Source organism: Myodes glareolus, chromosome 19 (assembly GCF_982192425.1).
Source record: "Myodes glareolus chromosome 19, mMyoGla1.1, whole genome shotgun sequence".
Lineage (NCBI taxonomy): Eukaryota > Metazoa > Chordata > Mammalia > Rodentia > Cricetidae > Myodes > Myodes glareolus.
In genome coordinates this window covers 24907184-24929043 of record NC_142044.1, presented here as the reverse complement: position 1 = coordinate 24929043, position 21860 = coordinate 24907184, and the positions used below count along the sequence as shown (strand labels likewise).

The 21860-nt window shown below is 45.8% G+C and overlaps 2 protein-coding genes across 15 annotated transcripts in view; one reads left to right on the top strand and one right to left on the bottom strand.

Annotated features, from left to right (window-relative positions):
- LOC146891081 (uncharacterized) overlaps positions 1–21860 on the top strand; it is a 135160-nt gene that overhangs the window by 36546 nt on the left and 76754 nt on the right. The window lies entirely within an intron of this gene.
- Positions 131–5132, bottom strand: Myc (MYC proto-oncogene, bHLH transcription factor). 3 transcript variants are annotated; one of them, XM_085678937.2, is made up of 3 exons: positions 4587–5132; positions 2224–2992; positions 131–1186 (listed from the first exon to the last, which is right to left on the bottom strand). In XM_085678937.2, the coding sequence occupies exons 2-3, from the start codon at positions 2978–2980 to the stop codon at positions 627–629; spliced, it is 1317 nt and encodes a 438-aa protein (XP_085535063.1). In that variant the 5' UTR covers positions 2981–2992; positions 4587–5132; the 3' UTR covers positions 131–626. The 3 variants fall into 3 exon arrangements, with proteins under 3 accessions (XP_085535063.1, XP_085535062.1, XP_085535064.1); XM_085678936.2 differs by having other exon boundaries at positions 2224–2995; positions 4587–5131; XM_085678938.2 differs by lacking the exon at positions 4587–5132 and adding an exon at positions 3248–3433.

Below are 21860 nucleotides of genomic sequence, written 5' to 3'. Positions count from 1 at the left end.
AAACCCCTTGACTTTCTTAAGCTAGCTCTTCCCAGCTTTCTAAGTCCACCTTGGGAAAATGATTGAATTCTGCTCATCTGTAATTGAGGAAGAGAAAAATTGAGAGAGGAAAGAAAGCACAAGGGTTGGCTCAATTGTATTTTTTCCAATTATTTTATTTTTTTCTAAAAACAATAGAAAAAAATCAACTTTAAAAATGAAAATGTATTTAAATAAAAAAAATTATGGTTTATAATACATGTCTTAAAATCTTGTATAACTGTTATAAACGTTTTATTAAAGTTATTTACATTTAAGGGTCCTATTTACACGGGCAAAGTGGGTAAACTTTTAAGATTTTTTTTAAAAACAATTTAAATACAAATCTGTTAAAGGAAAAGAAAAAAAGATGGGAAGCATAAAAAAAAGTTCTTTTATGCCTAAAGTTTGAGGCAGTTAACATTTATGGCTGAAGCTTACAGTCCCAAAGCCCCAGCCAAGGTTGTGAGGTTAGGCTTTGAGCATGCATTTGAAGTCCAGCGCTGATATCAGTTCTAAGAAGGAACCCTTCTCCCTGCTCTCTCTGAGTAAGGAGTGAGAAGTCATGGGCGATTCAGGCTCCTCCTCCTCGCTGCTGAGAAGTCAATTCATGCACCAGAGTTCCGAAGCTGTTCGAGTTTGTGTTTCAACTGTTCTCTCCGCTTCCTCAGTAAGTCCTTTTCTGAGATGAGCTTGTGTTCCTCTGCTTGGATGGACAGGATGTAGGCGGTGGCTTTTTTGAGGATAACTACCTTGGGGGCCTTTTCGTTGTTTTCCAACTCTGGGATCTGGTCACGCAGGGCAAAAAAACTGCGCTTCAGCTCGTTCCTCCTCTGACGTTCCAAGACGTTGTGTGTCCTCCTCTTGTCGTTTTCCTCTGTGTCCGAGGACCTGGGGCTGACACACTTGCGGTTGTTGCTGATCTGTTTCAGGACCCTGCCACTGTCCAACTTGGCCCTCTTGGCGGCTGGATAGTCCTTCCTCGTGGAGGGGGGAGCCGCATAATTGTGCTGATGAGTGGAGACGTGGCACCTCTTGAGGACCAGTGGGCTGTGTGGAGGTTTGCCCAGGCCTCGGGAGGGGGATGACCCTGATTCGGACCTTTTGGCAGGGGGCTGCCTCTTCTCCACAGACACCACATCAATTTCCTCATCTTCTTGTTCTTCCTCTAAAGGAAAGAATTGGAAGGTCACTGTTAGTAATGAATGCCTCCTTACGTAGGATTTGACCAAGGCTATGCAAATACCAAGGATGGATGTCACCAAGGATTCTGACGGAAATAAGAAGCAGATCCAGACACCATCTTCCCTTCTCCCCAGAAAGGCAGAAGAACAGGGTTAGGGCACAGGTGAGAAAATTACCATGTACCAGGATATGGCATCCATGCCAATTCTTACCTAAGACTTAATGAGGCTTCAGACACACCCAAAGCAAAGCATATTCCCAAGCCCCTCCTATTTTTAAGGGACTTTACCGAGAACCCTTCAGGTGCTGGGAGTGATAGCTGCAAACCTCTGGCTCTTGACTTTAGCAACTCCCTATTTTACAGGGAGAGCAATAATAAAAACATCTTGTAGCTTTGCCAAACGTCCTGGTTGGGTGGGGGGGTGAGAGGGGGGGGTGAAAAAAAAGAAATCCAGATTGGACAGGACTGACTTTGAAGTGTTCAGAACAGGATGAAAAAACAAACAAACCAACAAAAGTCCCTCAACTCTTTAAAGAATTTTTACTAGTGCTGCTTGGTACTGAGGCTAAAAGGGTGCCCTGCTTCTTCATGGCCTTCTCTTGGGTCTCGTACAAACTTAGCCATTAAAATTCAAATCTCTTTCCGGAAGTCAAAAGAAGCAGGTAATTCATTCACTCTCCCTGGGATCAGCTCTCTCACCCTCATTCACACCCTTTCCAGGGTAATTAAACTGCCTAGGAGAGGTAAAAGGGAGTGGATTGAGTTGAAAGATAAGCCAGAAGATTTAAAAACCCAAATGAAATTCCTGAGGGTTGGGAAGGGCGAGGGGGGGGGGCCTGACAACCAGGGCGGTCTGGGAGAAGGGGAGGGAGGGATCTCTGAAGCACTGGAAGAAGAGCCCTTCGACAGAGAAGGGAAAGACGGGGTGAGACCAGAGGTCAATTGAATTAATGCCAATGAATAGAGAAGATTCATCCAACCTCCTCCATCTCACCCTGAAGGGAATCGGGGCGGCTTACCAGAGTCGCTGCTGGTGGTGGGCGGTGTCTCCTCATGTAGCACTAGGGGCTCGGGGCTGGCCCGTGGGGAGGACTCGGAGGACAGCAGCGAGTCCGAGGAAGGAGAGAAGGCTGTGGAATCGGACGAGGTACAGGATTTAGGCGAGCTGCTGTCGTTGAGCGGGTAGGGGAAGACCACCGAGGGGTCAATGCACTCAGACGCGGCAGCGGTGAGATCCTGCAGGTACAGGCTAGAGGTGGAGCAGGCGCTGTGCCCGCGGGCGGGGCTCGGGCTGGCGCTGTCTTTGCGCGCAGCCTGGTAGGAAGCCAGCTTCTCTGAGACCAGCTTGGCGGCGGCCGAAAAGCCGCTCCACATACAGTCCTGAATGATGATGTTCTTGATGAAGGTCTCGTCGTCAGGATCGCAGATGAAGCTCTGATTCACCATGTCTCCTCCAAGCAGCTCGGTCACCATCTCCAGCTGATCGGCGGTGGAGAAGTTGCCGCCGCCACCGTCGTCGTCCTCCCTTGGGGAGAAGGACGCAGCGACCGCAACATAGGATGGAGAGCAGAGCCCTGAGCGGCGGCTGGGCGACAGGGGCGGGGTGGGCAGCAGCTCGAATTTCTTCCAGATATCCTCACTGGGCGCGGGCGGCTGCAGCTCGCTCTGCTGTTGCTGGTGATAGAAATTCTCTTCCTCGTCGCAGATGAAATAGGGCTGCACCGAGTCGTAGTCGAGGTCATAGTTCCTGTTGGCGAAGCTCACGTTGAGGGGCATCGTTGTGGTTGTCTGCTAGAGGGGGCACAGCAAGGGAAGCAAGGCTAGAGTTACTCAGCTCTGGTTGATGCAGAAACCTGGTGCAGCGCATACCCCAATCCTGAACCACTCCCCTTTCTGTGTGCTACTGTCCTTCCGTGTGTGTGTGTGTGTGTGTGTGTGTGTGTGTGTGTGTGTGTGTGAGCGCGCTGGTGCTCGCTTGCTCGGGTGTATGTGTATTGGGGAGGGGGGGAATACACTCTTTCACTCCCTGCTATCGCTACGCACATTCGGACCAGCAGCTGCTCCCGAGTCCCCGCCTCCTTGGAGCAGGGACTTAGCCCTGCAGACGCCCAGGAATCGCCGACGGCCTTGGCCTCCTTCAGAGGCTGAGGGAGGCGACTATTGGGAATACAGTCTGCCAAAAGCCAAGGCGCAAAGTTTTGCGCCACCTGAAGGAGAAAGGCGAGAGGCGCCGCGGTGCTAGGCCCCCCTCCCGCTCCAGCTCTCTGCGCCGCCAACCCGGTCCGGGTCCCCTCTCGCCGTCGCCGCGCTCCTACCCAGCCGGCGCCGCCGCCCCTCTCCGCCCTCCCCTTTCTCCACCCCCAGCGCGCCCCCCTTCCTTCCTCTGCCGGCTTTTCTTTCCGATTGCTGGCTTGGAGGGGCGAGCTCAGCCTCCGGCTTTAACAAGCCTCGTCAAATAAAAGGGGAGGGGGTCTCAATAACAGGGACACCTCCCTTCCACACTCTATATCGCGACACCACTGCGCCAGAGACCCCGCAGCGATTCACCACCCCGAGCGGGCGTCTTCCCTCTCCCGCCGAGGGTAGCAGCTGTTACGGAGCAGCCCAGATCACGACTGACCGCAGTCTTCCTAGCAATTCGGGGGTGCGGGGATACCCGCGGATCCCAAGCCAGAATGTGAGGATTCCCCCTGGTTTCCCCCAACAATCGGTCACATCCCTGTCCCAATTTTGCCTTCCGTCATTGCGCTTAGCTCAGCACTAAGTCCTAATACCGAGGAGTTCAGGTTTAAATTTTACTATTACCACTATTTTTAAAGCCAAATGGCAACTTCTTAAAAGCACCAGGGGCAAGTTGGAATCGCCGCTGGGGATTGGCGGGCGGGACGCACCTCTGAGTCGGGTCTCCGGCTGTCAGAAATTCACTAAGCCGAAATTTAAATGCCCTCCCGGAGACTAGAAAAGTCAGAAGCTACGAAACCTTGATACCACACGCAAAAGGTAATCCTTTCTCCAAAGACCTCAGAATACGAAGGATTTCTGTCCAAAAAGAAGCGACCTCTGGGTCCAATCCCCCAAAGGACACAAATAGCAATTAATGTAGTAAAGCAAGAATGTCCAACAGGACGGGATCAGCGTCAACCCAGAGTAACCTCTGGAACCCAATTTCAAAATGCACCCCGTTTTTTTCCTTTCCCTTTTCCTGTCATCTTGACAAGTCTTTACCCTTGCCTCCGATTCACCCCAGCTCCACCCCAGCCTACCCCAACTCCTCTGCGAAAAGTGTCAAAAGCACAGGAATGAAAGAAAAGACTACCCTGACTGGCCGCTGCATTCAAGACGCAGAGAAAAAACATTAGAAGACCAGCAGTTCTGTGCTTACCGGATTTTCCACCGCCCAAAGGATATCCAGCCTTCAAAGAGCGCTAGGAGCTCCTTTCAGGGAAGCAGATCGCTGGCAGAGGCAGAGAAAACTGTCCCCAGATAGACAAAAATTTCCTCCCCGGCGCAGGGGAGTCCTGTCCTCACTCGCAGATTGTAAGTTCCAGTGCAAAAGTGTCCGCCCGCTGCAATGGGCAAAGTTTCCCAGAGGGGGCGAGGGTTGCGACCGCTGGTGCTAGGTCAGCTGGAGATATGAGGCGGGGGGCGGCAGGCCAGAAGGCAAAGCCCCTCTCACTCCCAAGCTGCCTTCCCAGGACGCCCGGAGCGCAGCTCTGCACACTGTGCGGTTCCAACCCGCCCGCTCACTCCCTCTGTCTCTCGCTGGAATTACTACAGCGAGTCAGAAAGAACGCCCCGAAAGCTTCTTTTATACTGCGCTAAAATCCCTCCCCCTTCTGTTCTTTTTCCCGCCAAGGTTCGGCGAAGCCCGGCCCTTCTGGCGGCAGGAGGGGAACCGAGTGGAGGTAGCGGCGGCCGGCAGTGAGCAGAGCAGCCCAGGGGTCCTCGGCCGGGTAGACCCTGGGATTATAAAGGGCTGGTGGGCGGAGATTCGCCAAGGAATCTCTTTCTCCCGCCCCCTTCTCCCTCCCTCTCTGTATCCCCCTCCCCCGCTTTGGGAACCCAGGAGGGGCGCTAGTGGGGAGCCAGGGAAAGAGGAGGAGCCTTAGCCCCGCAGCCCAGTACTCCAGTTCCTAGGGTGTAAACAGTCAGAGCGCTGCATGAATTAACTGCGAGCCCGAGCATTTTCTCTTGCTGGCGCGCACGTCCTTTCCCTTTCCGTACTGTTCTTTGGGCGCAGCGCTCGGGCAAACTGTGTTCTTGTCTTGCGTGTTTCAGTCATGGCAGGTGGAACAGCTGCCTAGCTCGCACAATACGCCATGTACCCTGGGCCGCGTCACGCACGTCCCGGGCGGCCAGGCGTCTCTCTAAGCTTGGGAAGGCAGAATTTAGAAGGGGAAGGACGAAAAGAATGAGTTATCTGTGAGCCCGCGTCCAGTGTGTAGGGTGTTAGGTGGGGATCAATGACAGACGAGGTCTACAGAGGAAAACGACGCCTGGAATTATTAAAATTGCTCAGCAACGCACTGCCACGTATGCTTGGAGAGCCACTTATAAATAAGCACCCACTGCATCTCTTGCGGAGGGCATTATGCATTTTGGATGTACAGCTATGTTGACTGGGTACATTCTTTCCAGAATGAATCCCCCAATTTGCTGTTAAAAAGCACACACACACACACACACACACACACACACACACACACACACACACTCCAGCTCCTGCGTCTCAGACATCCACCAGGCAGTGGGGGTGGGAGACGAGTGTCCCTCCCACCCCCGACAATCTAACCCGGCGTGTTCCAGAGCTGGAGTACTGTAGGGGAGTTTTAGTGGGTGCGCTCCACCCGGATCCTCCGGGTCGAATCTCTGCCAGACAGACTGCACCCCATCCCACCCCCCCCTCACTCAGAGTTCCTATTCCACAGTCAGCTTTCACAAGAGGTAAATCCTCTTTGCCCCTGTGGAGCCAGTTTGCACCAGACTCGGCTTAGGGGTTGAGGGAGAATCAAGGCGCTAGACTGGAGAATACGCAGTGTGGGTGGCTGGGGGTGGGAGGGCACGACACCCGGACTTCCCTAAAAGGGGGAGGAGTAGAACTTGCCAACTTGGGTCTGGGGCGCCTGCGAAGACCCTAGTATAAAAGAAACCGTTAACCCCTTCCTTCCCGGACAAACCCAAGTCTTCTTTTCTCTTTATTACTGGAGTTGTAATTATGCACTTAAAAACAAAAAGCTAGGTCCAATCTGATCTAGGAAATGTTGCATTTTTTGCTTTTTATTTGTGTCAGTGTTTGACTTTAGCTAATTAAAAGCTGACTTAATTTATACATTAATTTCCCAGCTTATTTTCTCCTGAATAACTTGTTGTGAATTATGTACAGTCCTCAAACACGACTACATACACATATATATGCAAATATATGATATCCTAGTTTACTAACCAATTCGAAACAGGAGTCTTTTCCTCTACTCTAGGTTTATTATATAATGCATGTCCCCTTGGGGTTTGCTTATCCCACATCACCAAAACCCAAAGTAATCTCATTCCTGATACCTCACTCCAAGGCATTTTAAGCCTCCCACCGGGCGGTGATGGCACACGCCTTTCCAACATTCCGGAGACAGAGGCAGGTGAATCTGAGTTCGAGGCCAGCCTGGTCTACAGAGCGAGTTCCAGGACAGGCTCCAAAGCTACACAGAGAACTTGTCTCAAAACAGACAAACAAAAAGAACTCCCTCCCTCCCCAATTGCTACTCCCTTAAAAAAAGAAGAAGAAAAAAAGTTGGGTATAGAGTGTATAGAGTGAATTTTTTCAAGGTAGTTATTACGCATTGAGTTTGCAACTCAGGGTTCAGCTGCTAAACGATAGTATCTTCCTCCAGATCGAGTTCATTGCACAATTCAGCTTTAAGGATTGCAAAATGACTACAGCCTCTAGGATTTTGCCTCAAACTCCCGAGAGCTGCCAATCCCTAGGCTGCGTTTTTTGCTGCAAAGACTCTTTCCCCGCCCCCTCCCCGGGCTGCACGGGCTTTCTGGTCTGCGAAAGTAAAGTAAGTGTGCCCTCTACTGGCCACAGAGATCCAGCGTGGCGGAGCCAACAAGGGCGGAGGTCGAGTGGGGGCAGGGCTTTTGCCTACAGGGTTTCCAGGCTCAAAGCCCTGCTGCCTAGATTTCCAGCCACCTTTTTATGACTCTTTTAGACTGCAAAAGAGTCAAAGGAAGAGAAATTACTAAGAAAAAAGTGGTTCAGAGGTAGCTATTCAATTAACCCATCACGACTTTCTGACAGTCACCTAAGGGAGGGCCCTAGTTGTAGACGGGAAAAGTGAAAAATTCACAGGTAACCACTTGGAAAAAAACAAAAACAAAAAACAGAACAAGCTTTAGCCCCCACGTCTCACACCTTTGTCATGTCCTAAATTGGAAGTGTGAAAGCAGGACCCTGGATTCTATTTGGAAGGGAAGGCAGAGTACAAGGCGTGGGGTAGTAATTGTTTCATTATCACTTTGTTTGTTTTTGAGACAGGGTCTCATGATCTTTGCTAGCCCGAAACTCACCTAGTTTTTCTCCATTTCTCCTTCTTCTTCCTCCTTCACACAAGTTTTCAGTATCCCAGGATATATTCCTTCATACCTGACTCTTATGCCAGGAAGAATGAGGACAGAATTCAGGCCCGGGCGTGCTAGGTAAGCTCTCTACCAACTGAGCCAGAACTCTTTTTATAAACCAGACTGGCCTTGAACTCACAGAGATCTGAGTGCTAGGATTAAAAGTGTGCACCACCCTGCCCAGTGACTGCCAAAATATTTTAGAGGGTCCATTTATGAAAAGTTTGAAATTTTAGCCAGTTGCAGTAACGAGGGCTTTTAATCCCAGCCCTGGGAGGCAGAGGCAAGAGAATTTCTGTGAGGCAGAGGCAAGAGAATCTCTGAAGTCTAGGTTAGTCTCTTGTATAGAAGTTCCGGGTCAGGTGAGGTGTGGTGGCCCATGCCTTTAATCCTGGTGCTAAAGAGGAAGAGGCAAGCAGGTTAATAAATGAGACCTTCAGAAACACAAAAGCTTTTGAACAGCAAAGACAGCATCATTCAAACAAAGTGGCAGGCTACAGAATGGGAAATGACTTTTAACAACCCCACATCTATCTGGTCAAGAGCTACTATCTAAAGCATAAAGAACTTAAAGGGCTAAGGAAGGCTACCCTCTTCTCTCAAAACACAAGATGGTGCCAACAAATACGAGAGTGGATATAGCTGACCCTCAGAATGTACTTTTTGAAAATGAATCATTATGGAGTATTTTAAGATCTTACTCCCAAATCATACTAGTGTAGTGTAGGTGTGGGAACCCAGGTAGCGGAATGGCCTGTGTGGTTTGGGGACTTACCCACACCGAATCTGAGCCTGGTGACATCACCTGTGGTGTCCCTTTCAAGTAACAGGACGGTAGGGGCCACCCCCATTTTACATATTAGGAAATAGATAGGTGCCATATTCGTTGTAAAATAAAATTTTAAACATAAAAAAAAGGGACTAGAAAACCACAAGTTTCCAGTCTTGCCAATGAAGCATAGTCGTTGGGATGTCTTGCTGAAAGGTAGCCTAGGATGGCTTTTAACTAAAAGATCCTCCTGCTTCAGGCTCCCGAGTGCTGCAATTAGAGTTTCATGTACCACTCTACTTAGACGGAACTTTAGTTTTTAAGGAGGTGTTTTGTGTGTGTGTGTGTGTGTGTGTGTGTGTGTGTGTGTGTGTGTGGTGTGGGTTATTGTTGTCATTATTGTTGGGACTCAAACCCAGGGCCTTGGAAAGGCTAGCCAACTGTTTTCTTATCAGTGAACTGCATCCTTAGCCCCTGGTGTTTTGATATAGTGCCTCGCTGAGCAGCTCGAGTTAGGTTTGAACTTGCCATCCTCTTGCCTCCGCCTCCCGAGGGCTGGGATGACACACTTGCATCAGTCCTCATCGCTAGTGTAATGACGGCTGGTCCTGTTCTGAAGTTTCCTTCTGAAACGTATTGGAAACCGGTGCACTGGTTTGGCTCTCTGGAACGTTGTGACTTTAAGGTTCTCTTGTGAGAGATGCTGCTGGGTGTGAGCTGGGTGTCAGAAACAGGCAGGTCTCCAGAAGACCCTATTATTGGGGGTGAGACTCTGGGTAAAGCAGGTTTTATCCCATGGCACAGAGTACATGCCTTCTTCCAGTGTAACACACTAAGAACTACAATTCCCATCAGCACACAGGCTTGCACTAGCAGCCTGCTGCTCTAACACTTGAGAAGGAAGAAGGACCTTCAGAGAGAATGGGCAGTTCGTGGGAGGGAAGGAAGGTGCCTCACTCATGGTTAACACCACTGAGCTGTATACCCCCAATTAGAAAGAACAAGTTGACTCAACTTCTCCCTTTCTGTGCAAAAGCTCAGGAAGGAGTTCCAAATAAATGGCTTGAATGTAATACCAAGAGCTGTCTCCTTGTGATGGTTAATTTTGTTTTTTTTTTTTTTTCTTTTTTTGAGATAGGTTTCTCTGTGTTGCCCTGGCCATCCCTTTTTTTGTTTGGTTTGGTTTTTTTTTCAAGACAGGGTTTCTCTGTAGCCTTGGAGCCAGTCCTGGAGCAAGCTCTTGTAGACCAGGCTGGCCTTGAACTCACAGAGATCCGCCAGCCTCTACCTCTCACCTGGGATTAAAGGTGAGCGCTGCTGCCACTACCACCGCCAGGCTCCTGGCCATCCTTGAACTCTCTCCTAGATCAGGCTGGCCTTGAACTCAGAGAACCACTGCTTGTGCCACCTGAATGCTGGGATTAAAGCGTGTGCCTTGGTGTGATTACTAATTTTGAACTCAATGTCAGTATTCTCTCCCTCTGCATCCCAACAGTGGCTACAGTGTGACCAAGCTCTGCAGGCTCCAGATGCCAAAGCCTCCTGCTACTCCCACAGCCACTTCTACTAGGACAGCCTTTCCCTTCAAATTGTGAGCAGAAATAAACCCCCTTTCCTCAACAGGCAGCAAGGAAATAAAACACCAACTACACCTCTTAGCTTTCTGGAATCTCTCCTCGGCCACCCTTCCAAAAGCCCCCTTCTGAGCTGACCCTTCCGGTCCAAGAACAGTTACTAAAATCCAAAGACTCTGGAGCTAAGTAATCCAAAACCTAGCTCCATTCTGGGAGAGAAGCAGAAGGCCCTAAGGATGGGAGGGGCAGGGAACTCCAAAATGGCTTCAGTTCATGTGAGTACTGTCAGGGAGCCAGGAGAGCAAGGGGAATGATAAATACCTGTCTGCAGCTGAGAGATCATTTTGAAAGAAGGGTTGTTAGATTAAAAACCAAGCTGGCCACGGAATGCGAAAGGAAACGGAGATCTCACAAGCATGTTAATGTCAGGCGGGCCACTGCAGAGAGGAGTATTAGTCCTTCTCCCCCACAAACAAGAAAGTCATAAGAGAAATAAAATTTAGTATCGCTAATTCATAGGCACAGCGACAGAGGAGGCGGCGAATGAAATCTTTGTGCGTTCAAAAAAACGTGCAATCGTTTGTTGTTGTTAATGTTGTCTTTTCCCATACTGAATAAGTTAAAGGAGCTGACAAGGAAAAAAGTTAGTAGTTATTTTAAACATAATACCCAAGAGCCTACATTTCCTGTGTTGCATTAAATACATTTTGATTGTTCCTTACCCACTAACTTTTAGACCTTAGATTTTGGCATAAGTTCTCAGGCAGGACCCTGGAATCCCCAGGCACACCCCTGTTTGGTATTTTCTCTCTCTTTCTTGGTCCTCTGCTGCAATCCCGTTTTCCTTTGTAGCTACCAGTGTAGACAAATGGTGCTTTTGTTTAATGGAGCTTCAAAGGCTCCGTTCATTGTTCTGTAAATGCCAAACCCAAGTCAATCTCACACTTTCGTTCACTGGCCCAGTCTTTGTTATGGTTCTTTTGGGCAGCATCTGTCTCTGCGATGGACCCTTGCTGAGTAGGGGGTAAAGGTGACTGAGGAGGAGACTCCAGAAGGAACATTTTTACTTCTTAAACTCTGATTTCCATTTAGAAGCCTGTGCCTCTTCTTGGTCAATACAGACCCCAAGCCATGGCATCGGACTTCACTTCTGCAGTCAGACTTTTGGGTGCAGATCAGCCTTGCTTGCTCTTATTTTGACATTGCCTGTTCCTTCATGACTCCTGTCACCTGGACATCATTATTGAATGAGCTTCCCTGAGATACTCAGTGACTTCTTTCATCACAACCAGTGGCTCTGTGACCATTCCTCTTTTGACTTTGCTGCTTGCTGTTATGTTCCCGGAAACGATCAAGCTTTTGGATGCTAGTTAGCAGTAACTCTCGACCAGAGGTAATTTCACTTCCACGTGATAGTTGGCAATGTGCGGAGGAGACATTTGGGGCTGTTGTAAGTGGTGGGGCTTACTTCTGGCATCTAGTGAGTCGAGGTCAGGGATGCTGCCGATACCCTGAGGGGTGGGGCCCTGGGTGCCAACAGGCAGAGGTTGAGGACACTTGGGTGATAACACGTCTTTCCGGATGTTCCTCCTGTGTGTGCGGCTTATTTTTGTCTTTGCTCTACTGTTTCTTTCCTCTTTTCCCATGGCCTGTAGTTGCTGCAGTATTTATTTCTTTAAAATATGTTTTATTTAGTTGTGTGTGTGTGTGTGCAGATGTGGACAGCTGATGACGGCATTCAGGAGTTGCTTCTCTCTGTCCACCTTGTTGGGGGCAACTCTCTCAAGTTTTGGCTGCAGTGTTATGAACTCTTAGCGAGCTGTTTGTCAGGCTCCTTTGGCTACAGACACGCTTACCCCTTCCTTTTAAAGTTGCTCTCTGGCTCCCAGTGACCCAGGGTGGATTCCATGTTCCTGGAATTCAAGCCTCAGAGCATCTGGTCCCCACCTTATCTTCCCCTACAGCACTTAGGGACGCCGGTTCCCCTCTCAGCACTTCAGTTCCGTTTCCCAGCTCTCCACCTCTCCCTGATTAATCTCAGCCTTGCTTCTCTGTGAGACCAAACTAAGCCTTCCTTTCCTCTGGGGAGACTTTTTTTTTTTAATATAATATAAAAGTGTGGAGGCTTTTTTTTTCTTTACATATAATATAAAAGTGTGGAGGCTGAGGAAGTTTGAGAAAATTCCTGACTAAAGCATAAAGCATTCTGAAGTGACAATGTGTGTTGTCCCTGCAGGACCCAGGGAATTTTTGACTAACGTAGACTTTACTATGAAATGTTTCAGACAGGCTCACATATCATAAACTTGGTCCTCAGCTGCTGATGTTACCATTTTGGGAGGAGATGTGGGTCTAGTTAAGGGAAGTAGTCGGTTACTGGTGGCATCTTTAGAGACATCTCTTCCTCTGGCCTTGCCTTGTATTTTCTTCTCTCTGCTGATCTACCATGATGTGAACAGCCTGCTCCACATGCTCCTGCTGCCATGGTACTCTGCCCCACCACAGACCTAGAAGGAAGGAGTTAAGTGACAACAGCCAGAATCCTCTGAATCCACGAGCAAAAGAAATGTTGCCACTCTTTTCTGGTCATCTAATTGGTCACAATGATGAGGCTAGTAGCTGACATGTGAACTTCCTACCTTTGCAAGCTTTTGGAGAAGGGTATCTTTTTTTCTGAATGAACAAAATAGATGCCACAAGGCCAGAAATCAAATCTGACACATAGCAGATGTCTAGCTAGTCTCTTTAGAGAAGACAAATGCACATTGATTCCTTGCAGGCAGAAATATACAGATTGATAAGGCTCTAAGAGAATCTAGTAGGTGACTCAGTGATGGTTGAGCCAGCTTTTTGTTGTTGTTGTTTTGTTTTTTGAAACAAGGTTTCTCTGCAACTTTGGAGCCTGTCCTGGAACTAGCTCTTGTAGATAGGGCTGGACTCGAAATCAGAGATCTGCCTGCCTCTGCCTCCTGAGTATTGGGATTAAAGGTGTGGCCAATGCAGCCCAGTTCTGAGGGCCTGTTCTATCATAGTCATTTACTAAATATCTTAGATGGCACAGCTTTACTGACTTTCCTTTCTTTCATCTGTAAAATTGGAATACCATAGTCATAGCATCTACCTTACTGATGGTAATGATAGAATTCAATAAGATAATATGTTCATCACAGGGCCTAGGAACTTCTCTTTCTCAGTATTGTTCCATCCATCCACCCATCCACCCATCCATCCATCCATCCATCCACCTATCCATCCATCCATCCATCCATCCACCCATCCATCCACCTATCCATCCACCCATCCATCCACCCACCCATCCATTCATCCACCCATCCACCCATCCATCCACCTATCCATCCATCCATCCATCCATCCATCCATCCATCCATCCATCCATCCACCTATCCATCCATCCATCCATCCATCCATCCACCCATCCACCCATCCACCTATCCATCCATCCATTCATCCATCCATCCATCCATCCACCTATCCATCCATCCATCCATCCATCCATCCATCCATCCATCCATCCATCCACCTATTCATCCATCCATCCATCCACCAACATCTATCTATCTATCTATCTATCTATCTATCTATCTATCTATCTATCTATCTATCTATCTATCTGAGATAGGGTTTTTCTGTGTAGCCCTGGTTGCTTGGAACTCACTTTGTAAACTAGCCTTGAACTCAGAGATCTGCCTGCCTCTGCTTCCCAAATGCTAGGATTAAAGGTGTATACCACGACTGCCTGGCCGTTCTTCGTGCTGTTAATATGGGTCATAGACTTTGCAGAAAAATTGAGTGTTGGGTTATTTTAAATTTATGATATTAACATTTTATGGTGTTCCATACAGGGTTTCATGAATGCATCTGTCATCACTTTTTGTTGTTTGTTTTGTTTCTTTGAGACAGGGTTCCTCTGAGTAGTCCTGGCTGTCCCAGTACTTTGCCTGCCTGTATCCTGAGGGCTGAGAATAAAGGTGTGACCACCACTCTGCTCTCTCAACACCTATTTAAGGATGAAAAGTTCTGAACAAGCACTGGAGAAATGGATCAGCAGTTAAGAGCACCTTTTGCTCTTGCTGAGGACCTCAGTTTGGCTCACAGCATTTCACACGGTGGTTCACGACCATCATTCCAGGGAATCTGACCTCTTCGGGCACAGGCACACATGTGGAACACATGCATTCTGCAGGCAAAACACATAACAAATCTTAAATTATTAAAAAAATTGTTAACAAGCTGGGCAGTGGTGGTGCACGCCTTTAATCCCAGCACGCGGGAAGCAGAGGCAGGCAGATCTCTGTGAGTTCGAGGCCAGCCTGGTGTACAAGAGCTAGTTCCAGGACAGGCTCCAAAACTACAGAGAAACCCTGTCTTGAAAAACCAAAACCAATCCAAAACAAAAAGACCTAGTTTCAGGACAGGCCCCAAAGCTACAAAGAAACCCTGTCTAAAAAAACAAACAAGCAAACAAACAAACAAGCAAAATTATGAACAAACACATACCACTGGGTGTTATTGGAGACATATAAACCACTGGGTGTTTTGGGGGAATATATGAACCAGGTCTTCCTGCAGGCAGTAATGGGAATGTGTACTTTAGCACATTCTGTGACAAAAACAAGGAGTCCTTCTTGGAGTTTTCTTCTTTCTTGATAGAAACTGAGCCAAATGAGAAACGAAGGCAGAGGTTCCCAGAGTCTTAGTTATTTAATATCTGACCCTGTCGATCTCATCCTCATCTTCACTTGCTGCAGGTCTTGGGGTAGCCTTCTCCTCTCAGGGTCAGTTACATTCTGGAAGTGTCGCAAAGCAGAGGTCGTCATTGTCCCTATAATGTCCCTACAAAAGTGTGAATCCAGGCATGCCATTAGGGCTTCCCCGCTTTAACTGAATCGACAAGGGGCTACCATACAAGGGTGTGGACTCAGGGCTGTGGCACAGGATAGCCTCTTGGCCACAGGTTTTTCCAGTTTTCCCTCGTACTTGCCAGTCTCTGGTTTTTTTTCACCCTGGGAAGGGTCAAATGATAAATGCATTGGGAAATCTCTTCCCTTCTAATCTAGATGAACACCCACATTCAGGAACTGTCTCTAGCTTCTAACCCATAGTTCCATTACCATTATAGATCGATGCTTGCATACTCAGACACACACAGAGGTTTGGAAAGGAATGCAGCTGAGGGACTCTCGTTGGAGTACAGGGGACTATAATACAGGGGACCATTTGCTTGGCCATAGCTAGTACCTGTGGCTCATGATTGGGTTGTTGGTGGCCCTGCAATATAGGCACATTATTAACAGCACGTTTGGGTTTTTCAGAGAAATCTAGTTTTTAAATGTTGATGACTAATAAAAATAATTCCCTTGGAGAACTCAAAGGAGTCAGCAGCAGATGCGGCTCGAGAGCCCCACTTCCAAGCCTCTGTCCATAGCTCAGGCGATGTGTATTCCTGCAGTCTTCCATGTCGCTTCCCTACTCTTGAAAAGATTGAGCATTTTCTCACGCATCCTTTCAGTGCTAATAGCTTGTTGGCTTTGTGGATTCTAGCTCTAATGCCTTCAGCAGCATCTGATATAATTTCTGTTCTTACCTGCAAGGAGAGTCCCTCTGTCAGATAATCCCAGGGTGTCATTTGCAAAGTGCCCGATCTGGATCCTCGCAGAATATTCAACCTACTGCCATCTCACAGTGGGTGACATGAGGCAGAACTCCCACACCTCAGAAATACAAATGCCAGCTCAGTTTCTGTCGAGAGAGCAGGAAGGTCTCAGAAAGACTCCTTGCTTTTGTCAAGGAAGGCGCTAAAATACACATCCGCTGTTGCTGCCCGACCTTATACATAAGTGTCGGTAACAAAGCAGGGTACCAAAACACTTGACGTAAAAGGGATGCAAGTGAGAGCCAGTCTCCCGATCAGTGGTTCTCAGTCTTCCTAATGCTTTGACCCTTTAATACTGTTCCTCATAAAGGGTCAGGTTTAATACTGACCCTTTAATACTGTGTGGTGACCCCCAATGATAAAATTATTTTGTTGCTGCTTCATAACTGTAATTTTGCTACAGTTATGACTCATAATGTAGATATCTGATGTGCATGGTGCTTGACATGCAGCCCCGAAGGGGTCACAACCCTCAGGTTGATAACCATTGCGCTAGATGGATGGAGTTGGACTCGTTCACCTAAAAGTAAGTGAAACAAAGGAGGTAACACTCCACATTCAGTGATATCTGAGACCACTGCCCAATGCAGGTCTCCAGAAGAAAATTCTAGTGGAGTCAAAGAGGGAAAGGGGCTTTGGGAATGCAGTAGGAAAAGCTAGGAAAAGCTAGACTAAACTTCAGTTCACACTGTCAGTTTCCTGGGAGAGAGTTACAGACTGTGAGGAAGTCATGGAATCAATGTTATAGCCTGCAGCCAGCATCTTCATAGATGGACTGAAATGAAAAATAGGAAAGTCTATTGTAGGTTACCTATTTTTAATTACTTTTCTCCCCTTCCTTCCTTCCTTCCTTCCTTCCTTCCTTCCTTCCTTCCTTCCTTCCTTCCCTTCCCTTCCCTTCCCTTCCCTTCCCTTCCCTTCCCTTCCCTTCCCTTCCCTTTCCCTTCCCTTCCCTTTCCCTTCCCTTCCCTTCCCTTCCCTTCCCTTCCCTTCCCTTCCCTTCCCTTCCCTTCCCTTCCCTTCCCTTCCCTTCCCTTCCCTTCCCTTCCCTTCCCTTCCCTTCCTTTCCTTTTTCCTTTCCTTTCCTTTCCTTTCCTTTCCTTTCCTTTCCTTTCCTTTCCTTTCCTTTCCTTTCTCTTCCCTTCCCTTCCCTTCCCTTCCCTTCCCTTCCCTCCCCTCCCCTCCCCTCCCCTCCCCTCCCCTCCCTTCCCTTCCCTTCCCTTCCCTTCCCTTCCCTTCCCTTCCTCCCTCCCTCCCTCCTTCCTTCCCTTCCTCCCTCCCTCCCTCCTTCCTTTCCTTTTTTTCAAGATAGGCTTTCTCTGTAGCTTTGGAACCTGTCCTGGCTGGCCTTGAACTCACAGTGATTCACCTGCCTCTGCCTCCCAAGTGCTGGGTTTATGGGCAGTGGTGGGCACACACCTTTAATCCCAGCACTTGGGAGGTAGAACTCTGTGAGTTCGAGGCCAGCCTAGTCTACAAGAGCTAGTTCCAGGACTGTCTCCAAAGCAACACAGAGAAACCCTGTCTCAAAAAACAAAACCAAACAAAAAAACAAACAAACAAAACCAGAACCAAAATACTTTCAGCCTAGTGCTGGGATTAAAGGCCTTCACCACCAAATCCAAATCACATGACTTGACTGAATTTTGCCAGCCTGTAGGGTCTTATATTTGAGGGTACATATAAGACTAGGATGCTAGTTACCTGTGTACCTAGTTACCTGTATCATTGCATTCAGCCTCCAGTAAGCACAAAAAGTGGAATTCTCACTACTGTTCTGCTGGGTGGGCTGTGGGCTGAGGGAGCAGAGGTTGGAAAGTGACCAGGGTACTTCATAAGCCCAACAAAGAATTTTTTAAAAAGGGGTTGATTTAGTAATAAGCATAGGGGAATTCCATTCCAGGATAAATAATAATTTATGCAAAGAATGGCCTCAGCCTCTCTGGTGAAGCACAGCACGTAATTGCAAAGGCCATTTCCCTCCCCCTCCTTGGCTTTCACCCCTCCAGTTCCTTCACTAATTACAATGACACCACCCGAGCTCAGGAGCTGACTGGGCAGAGGAGGGGAATGGAGCGTCCAGGCTTGGATGCTGGCCGAAGACAGTTTGTCATAAAGCTGAAGTAATTAATTGGACTCTGTTAGAGGATTAAACACTAAATAAGAACATATTGGAGTTCTGGCCAGTAGATCCACATGTTGTACTGGAAATGATGAAAAACTAACTTCACTAGAGATATAAAACTGTAAATTAAATTTGTTTTTGAAGAAAAAAATCTGGTTTTTTTGAATATTTTTTTTTCTTTTTATTGAAAATAGATTTTTTTTCCTCACACAATATATCCTGATTACAGTTTCCCCTCTGACCATTCTTCCTAGGTTCTCCCCAGCTCCCCTTCTAATCAAATATACCCCTTTCTTTCTCTTTAAAAAAACAACACACAGCCAAGCAATGGTGGCATGTGCCTTAATCCCAGCACTCAGGAGGCAGAGGTAGGTGGATTTCTGTGAGTTTGAGGACTGCCTGATCTACAGAGTGAGTTCCAGGACAGGCTCTAAAGATGCAATGAAACCCCATCTCAATAAACTACCAACAACAATAGGCTTTTAAGGGATAATTATAATATAATATAACATAATATAATATATTATAATATGATAAACACTAACACATTGGGATTGGACAAAATAAGCAAGCAGAAGGAAAAAAGCCCAAGAAAAGGCACAAGAAACAAAACTCCAATTGTTCAAAAACTCAGGAATCCCACAAAAACACTAATCTGGAATTCATAATACATATGCAAAAGACCTGCAGCGTTAAAAGAGAAAAGGAAAAGTGATGGTGGAAGATACAAAATAATCCCAAACTAGTTCAGAATTATGTATGATAAAGTGTTATTTATTTAGGGGAGACTTATAGATCACTGTTCTAGATCACAGTCCTCTGCACTAATGGGGAACAGGAACAGAGTCTAGCAGCTGGAAGCGAGAGCTGGAAGCAAGAGAGCGAGCACAGGCTTTACAGCTGCATTTATAGTATAAAAGACCAAGCTCAAGTGGGCTGGTATCTTAAAGGCTATTGGCTGAAGGAGCAGAAGGAGCTCCCACAGCACCTCCCCCTTTTGTTTAAATAAGAGAGTTCCAAACCCCATAAACACTAGGAACAGATAACAAGTATAAGATTAGAATTACAACCAGTACAAACAATATTAGCAAGGAACGTAGGCTAAATGTTTTAATAAATATTCTATCCTAAGGAATCTAAGTCTTGTATTTGAAATGACTTGGCTAGATTATAAGAGGATGGTAACTATAATTATCTAATCTTCAACCTCATTGAAGGCCTGAGAAGGGCGATAATATTACTTGAGTAGGCATGAAGTGCAATCAAGCAGCTTCCAAAATGTGCAGTAGATGACAGAGACAACTGGCTATCTGAGCAATCACCCAAAGTCATTTGCAGTGTTGGAGCAACCAATTTGGCTAAGGCCTAGAGTAACTTGCAGACCATTTTCAGAGGCAGGAAATTTTTCAAAACCATCTTACCCTGTCTTGGCAAGATTTGACAGCCTTTTTTCTTGTATCCTGCTTGTTTAGTCTGGATATCATGCACTTTGTCAGGGGTTAAGGCATGGGCAGTTTCTTGCCCAAAGGCCATTGTGCCAAGAAGAAGACAGATTCCAAGTAGAGTGTCTTTAGTGCTCAACACTCTCAGGAATAGATGGATGCTGCCAGGATCAATCATGTCTTACATCAACAGAATCCTAAGTTATTTAAATGTCATGTTCTATAGGTCTTTGAAGTGGCTGAAGGTTACCCATCTTTGCAGCATACAACCTCTATGTATCTAAAGAACCTAAAAGTATAACAAACATGAATGACTACTGACCTATAATACTTAATACCTATATAACTTAAAGCTTAAGACTTCATATCAGAAAATTAAACACTCTTTAAACAACTGTGCAATAAAGAAGGACAATGACATCAAAATGTAAAAAATATATAAATATCTTAATCAGAGGTAAAAATAAATAATTCAATAGGATAAATATATCTTAAAATTGTTTCAATATATAAAATGTCTTAAACATTCATGCATGCAATATTACAAAATAACTTTGCATAGGTATACAAATATTGTAAACAGAAATAACCAATATAATTTGAACTTGTATCAATATACAAAAAACTATACCAGTGTAAATTGTCCATAAGTAATAGCTCACAAGTATTCATGCTATTCCTTACTATTATTATTATTATTGGTGTGAATAAGTTCACACTAAATTACCTGTTATTCCATTCCATCTTCCCCCTTTTTTTGAGATCTCTAGGCTTACATAATTTCTACTCCAACCCCCAACCCTATGCGAGTAATAATCAACCCCTAAATGGTATCTGTAACCAGGAGGACAAATTTTGTTGGGAGAGGGGATGTCGCTTTCTAGAACTGCTTCCTGCTGTCATGGGGGTGATGTTTTTTCTATGTGATCCCATAAAAGTAAAATGATGGTTAAGTTTCAAGATTGCTGTTTTGTATAATTACAAATGGTCACTGAGTAGTCAATAGGGTCTTTTTGTTTGTTTGTTTGTTTGTTTTGAAGTTCTTATTTGGAGATCTGTCCAGAATGTTGTAAGAAGGTGCACCATTTCCACAGATGGTCCCCAAAAACCCATCTCATAGTAGCACTATTAGCATCATGACATTATATCAACCAGGTGGAGTCATTGTTATGGGGCCCCATCTTCTTTCTGGAAGCTTCAGAGATTACTGCAGGAAAATCTACTGTTCATTGTGGAAAACTTAAGCATTATTCATATAGACATATATTCAATGAAATATACGATATAAACAAAATAGGCATGGAGAAAAGTAAAATATTTCCTTAAAATCTATCTTCTTTCTGTCCCATACCAGATGACTCCTGACGTGAGATAGAAATTCTGAATTTTTCTTTTAACAACATGATTGGATTTAGAGAAGGATAGCCATTGTCCAACTCCAAAGCCAGCTTTTATTTTTCAGTAGAGATATATATGTGTTCCAAAGAATCAAATTTTAGCATGCAGATAATACAGCATCATAAGGCAGATTTCTCTTTGCTTATTGATTCTTTCTGGTCAGCTATCTTTTTATCTTTAGGCATCTAGATGTCCAAGGTCTCTCCATATGAATATTGATGAATATTCATAAAAGATGAATATTTTACTGCAAAGACAACCCTTATGAGGTTTTCTTACCACATGTACAATTGTCACTTCTGTGGATGAGCTGTCATTTCTCTTTCTCAAGAGGTTTCTCTTTTTCAAAATGAATTTTTGTCAGTTTTGATGGTATCCATCAAAATTTTCTTCTCCTGTGAAAACAAGAGCAAAACCCCTTCCCCAACATAACATATCTCCTGGTTTCCATTGTGAGATCAGCACATCCTTATAATATACCAACTGATTTAATTCAGAAGTTTTTTCTGTTATACAATGTCTCTCTGCTGCTGTTGTTAATTTCTCATTAACATTAAGAAAATTCAAAGTTAATAAAACATTATGCAATCTATTTCTGGGGTTATTTTTTATCCCTTTCTGTTTGTTTAGAATATCCTTTATAGTTTGATTTGATCTTTTCATAACTGACCTGTAGGATTATTTGGTGTACCAGTAATATGTTTTATATTATAATAAGCAAAAAACTGTTTCACTTTCTTAGACACATATGCTGGACCATAGCCTGTCTTTATTTGTGCAGGTATACCCATGACAGCCATAGCTTCTAATAAATGCATGATTACTGAATCAACCTTTTCTGAGCTCAAGGCAGTTGCCCATTGAAAACCTGAATAAGTGTCAATGGTATGGTGTATATATATCAATTTTCCAAATGCTGTAAAGTGGAACACATCGATCTGCCAGTTCTCATTTCTTTGAGTACCCTTTGGGTTACTCCCTGCTGGTAATAGTGTTTGATTATAAAAAGAGCAAGTAGGACATCTCTTTATAATCTCCTTAGCTTGTTACCATGCAATG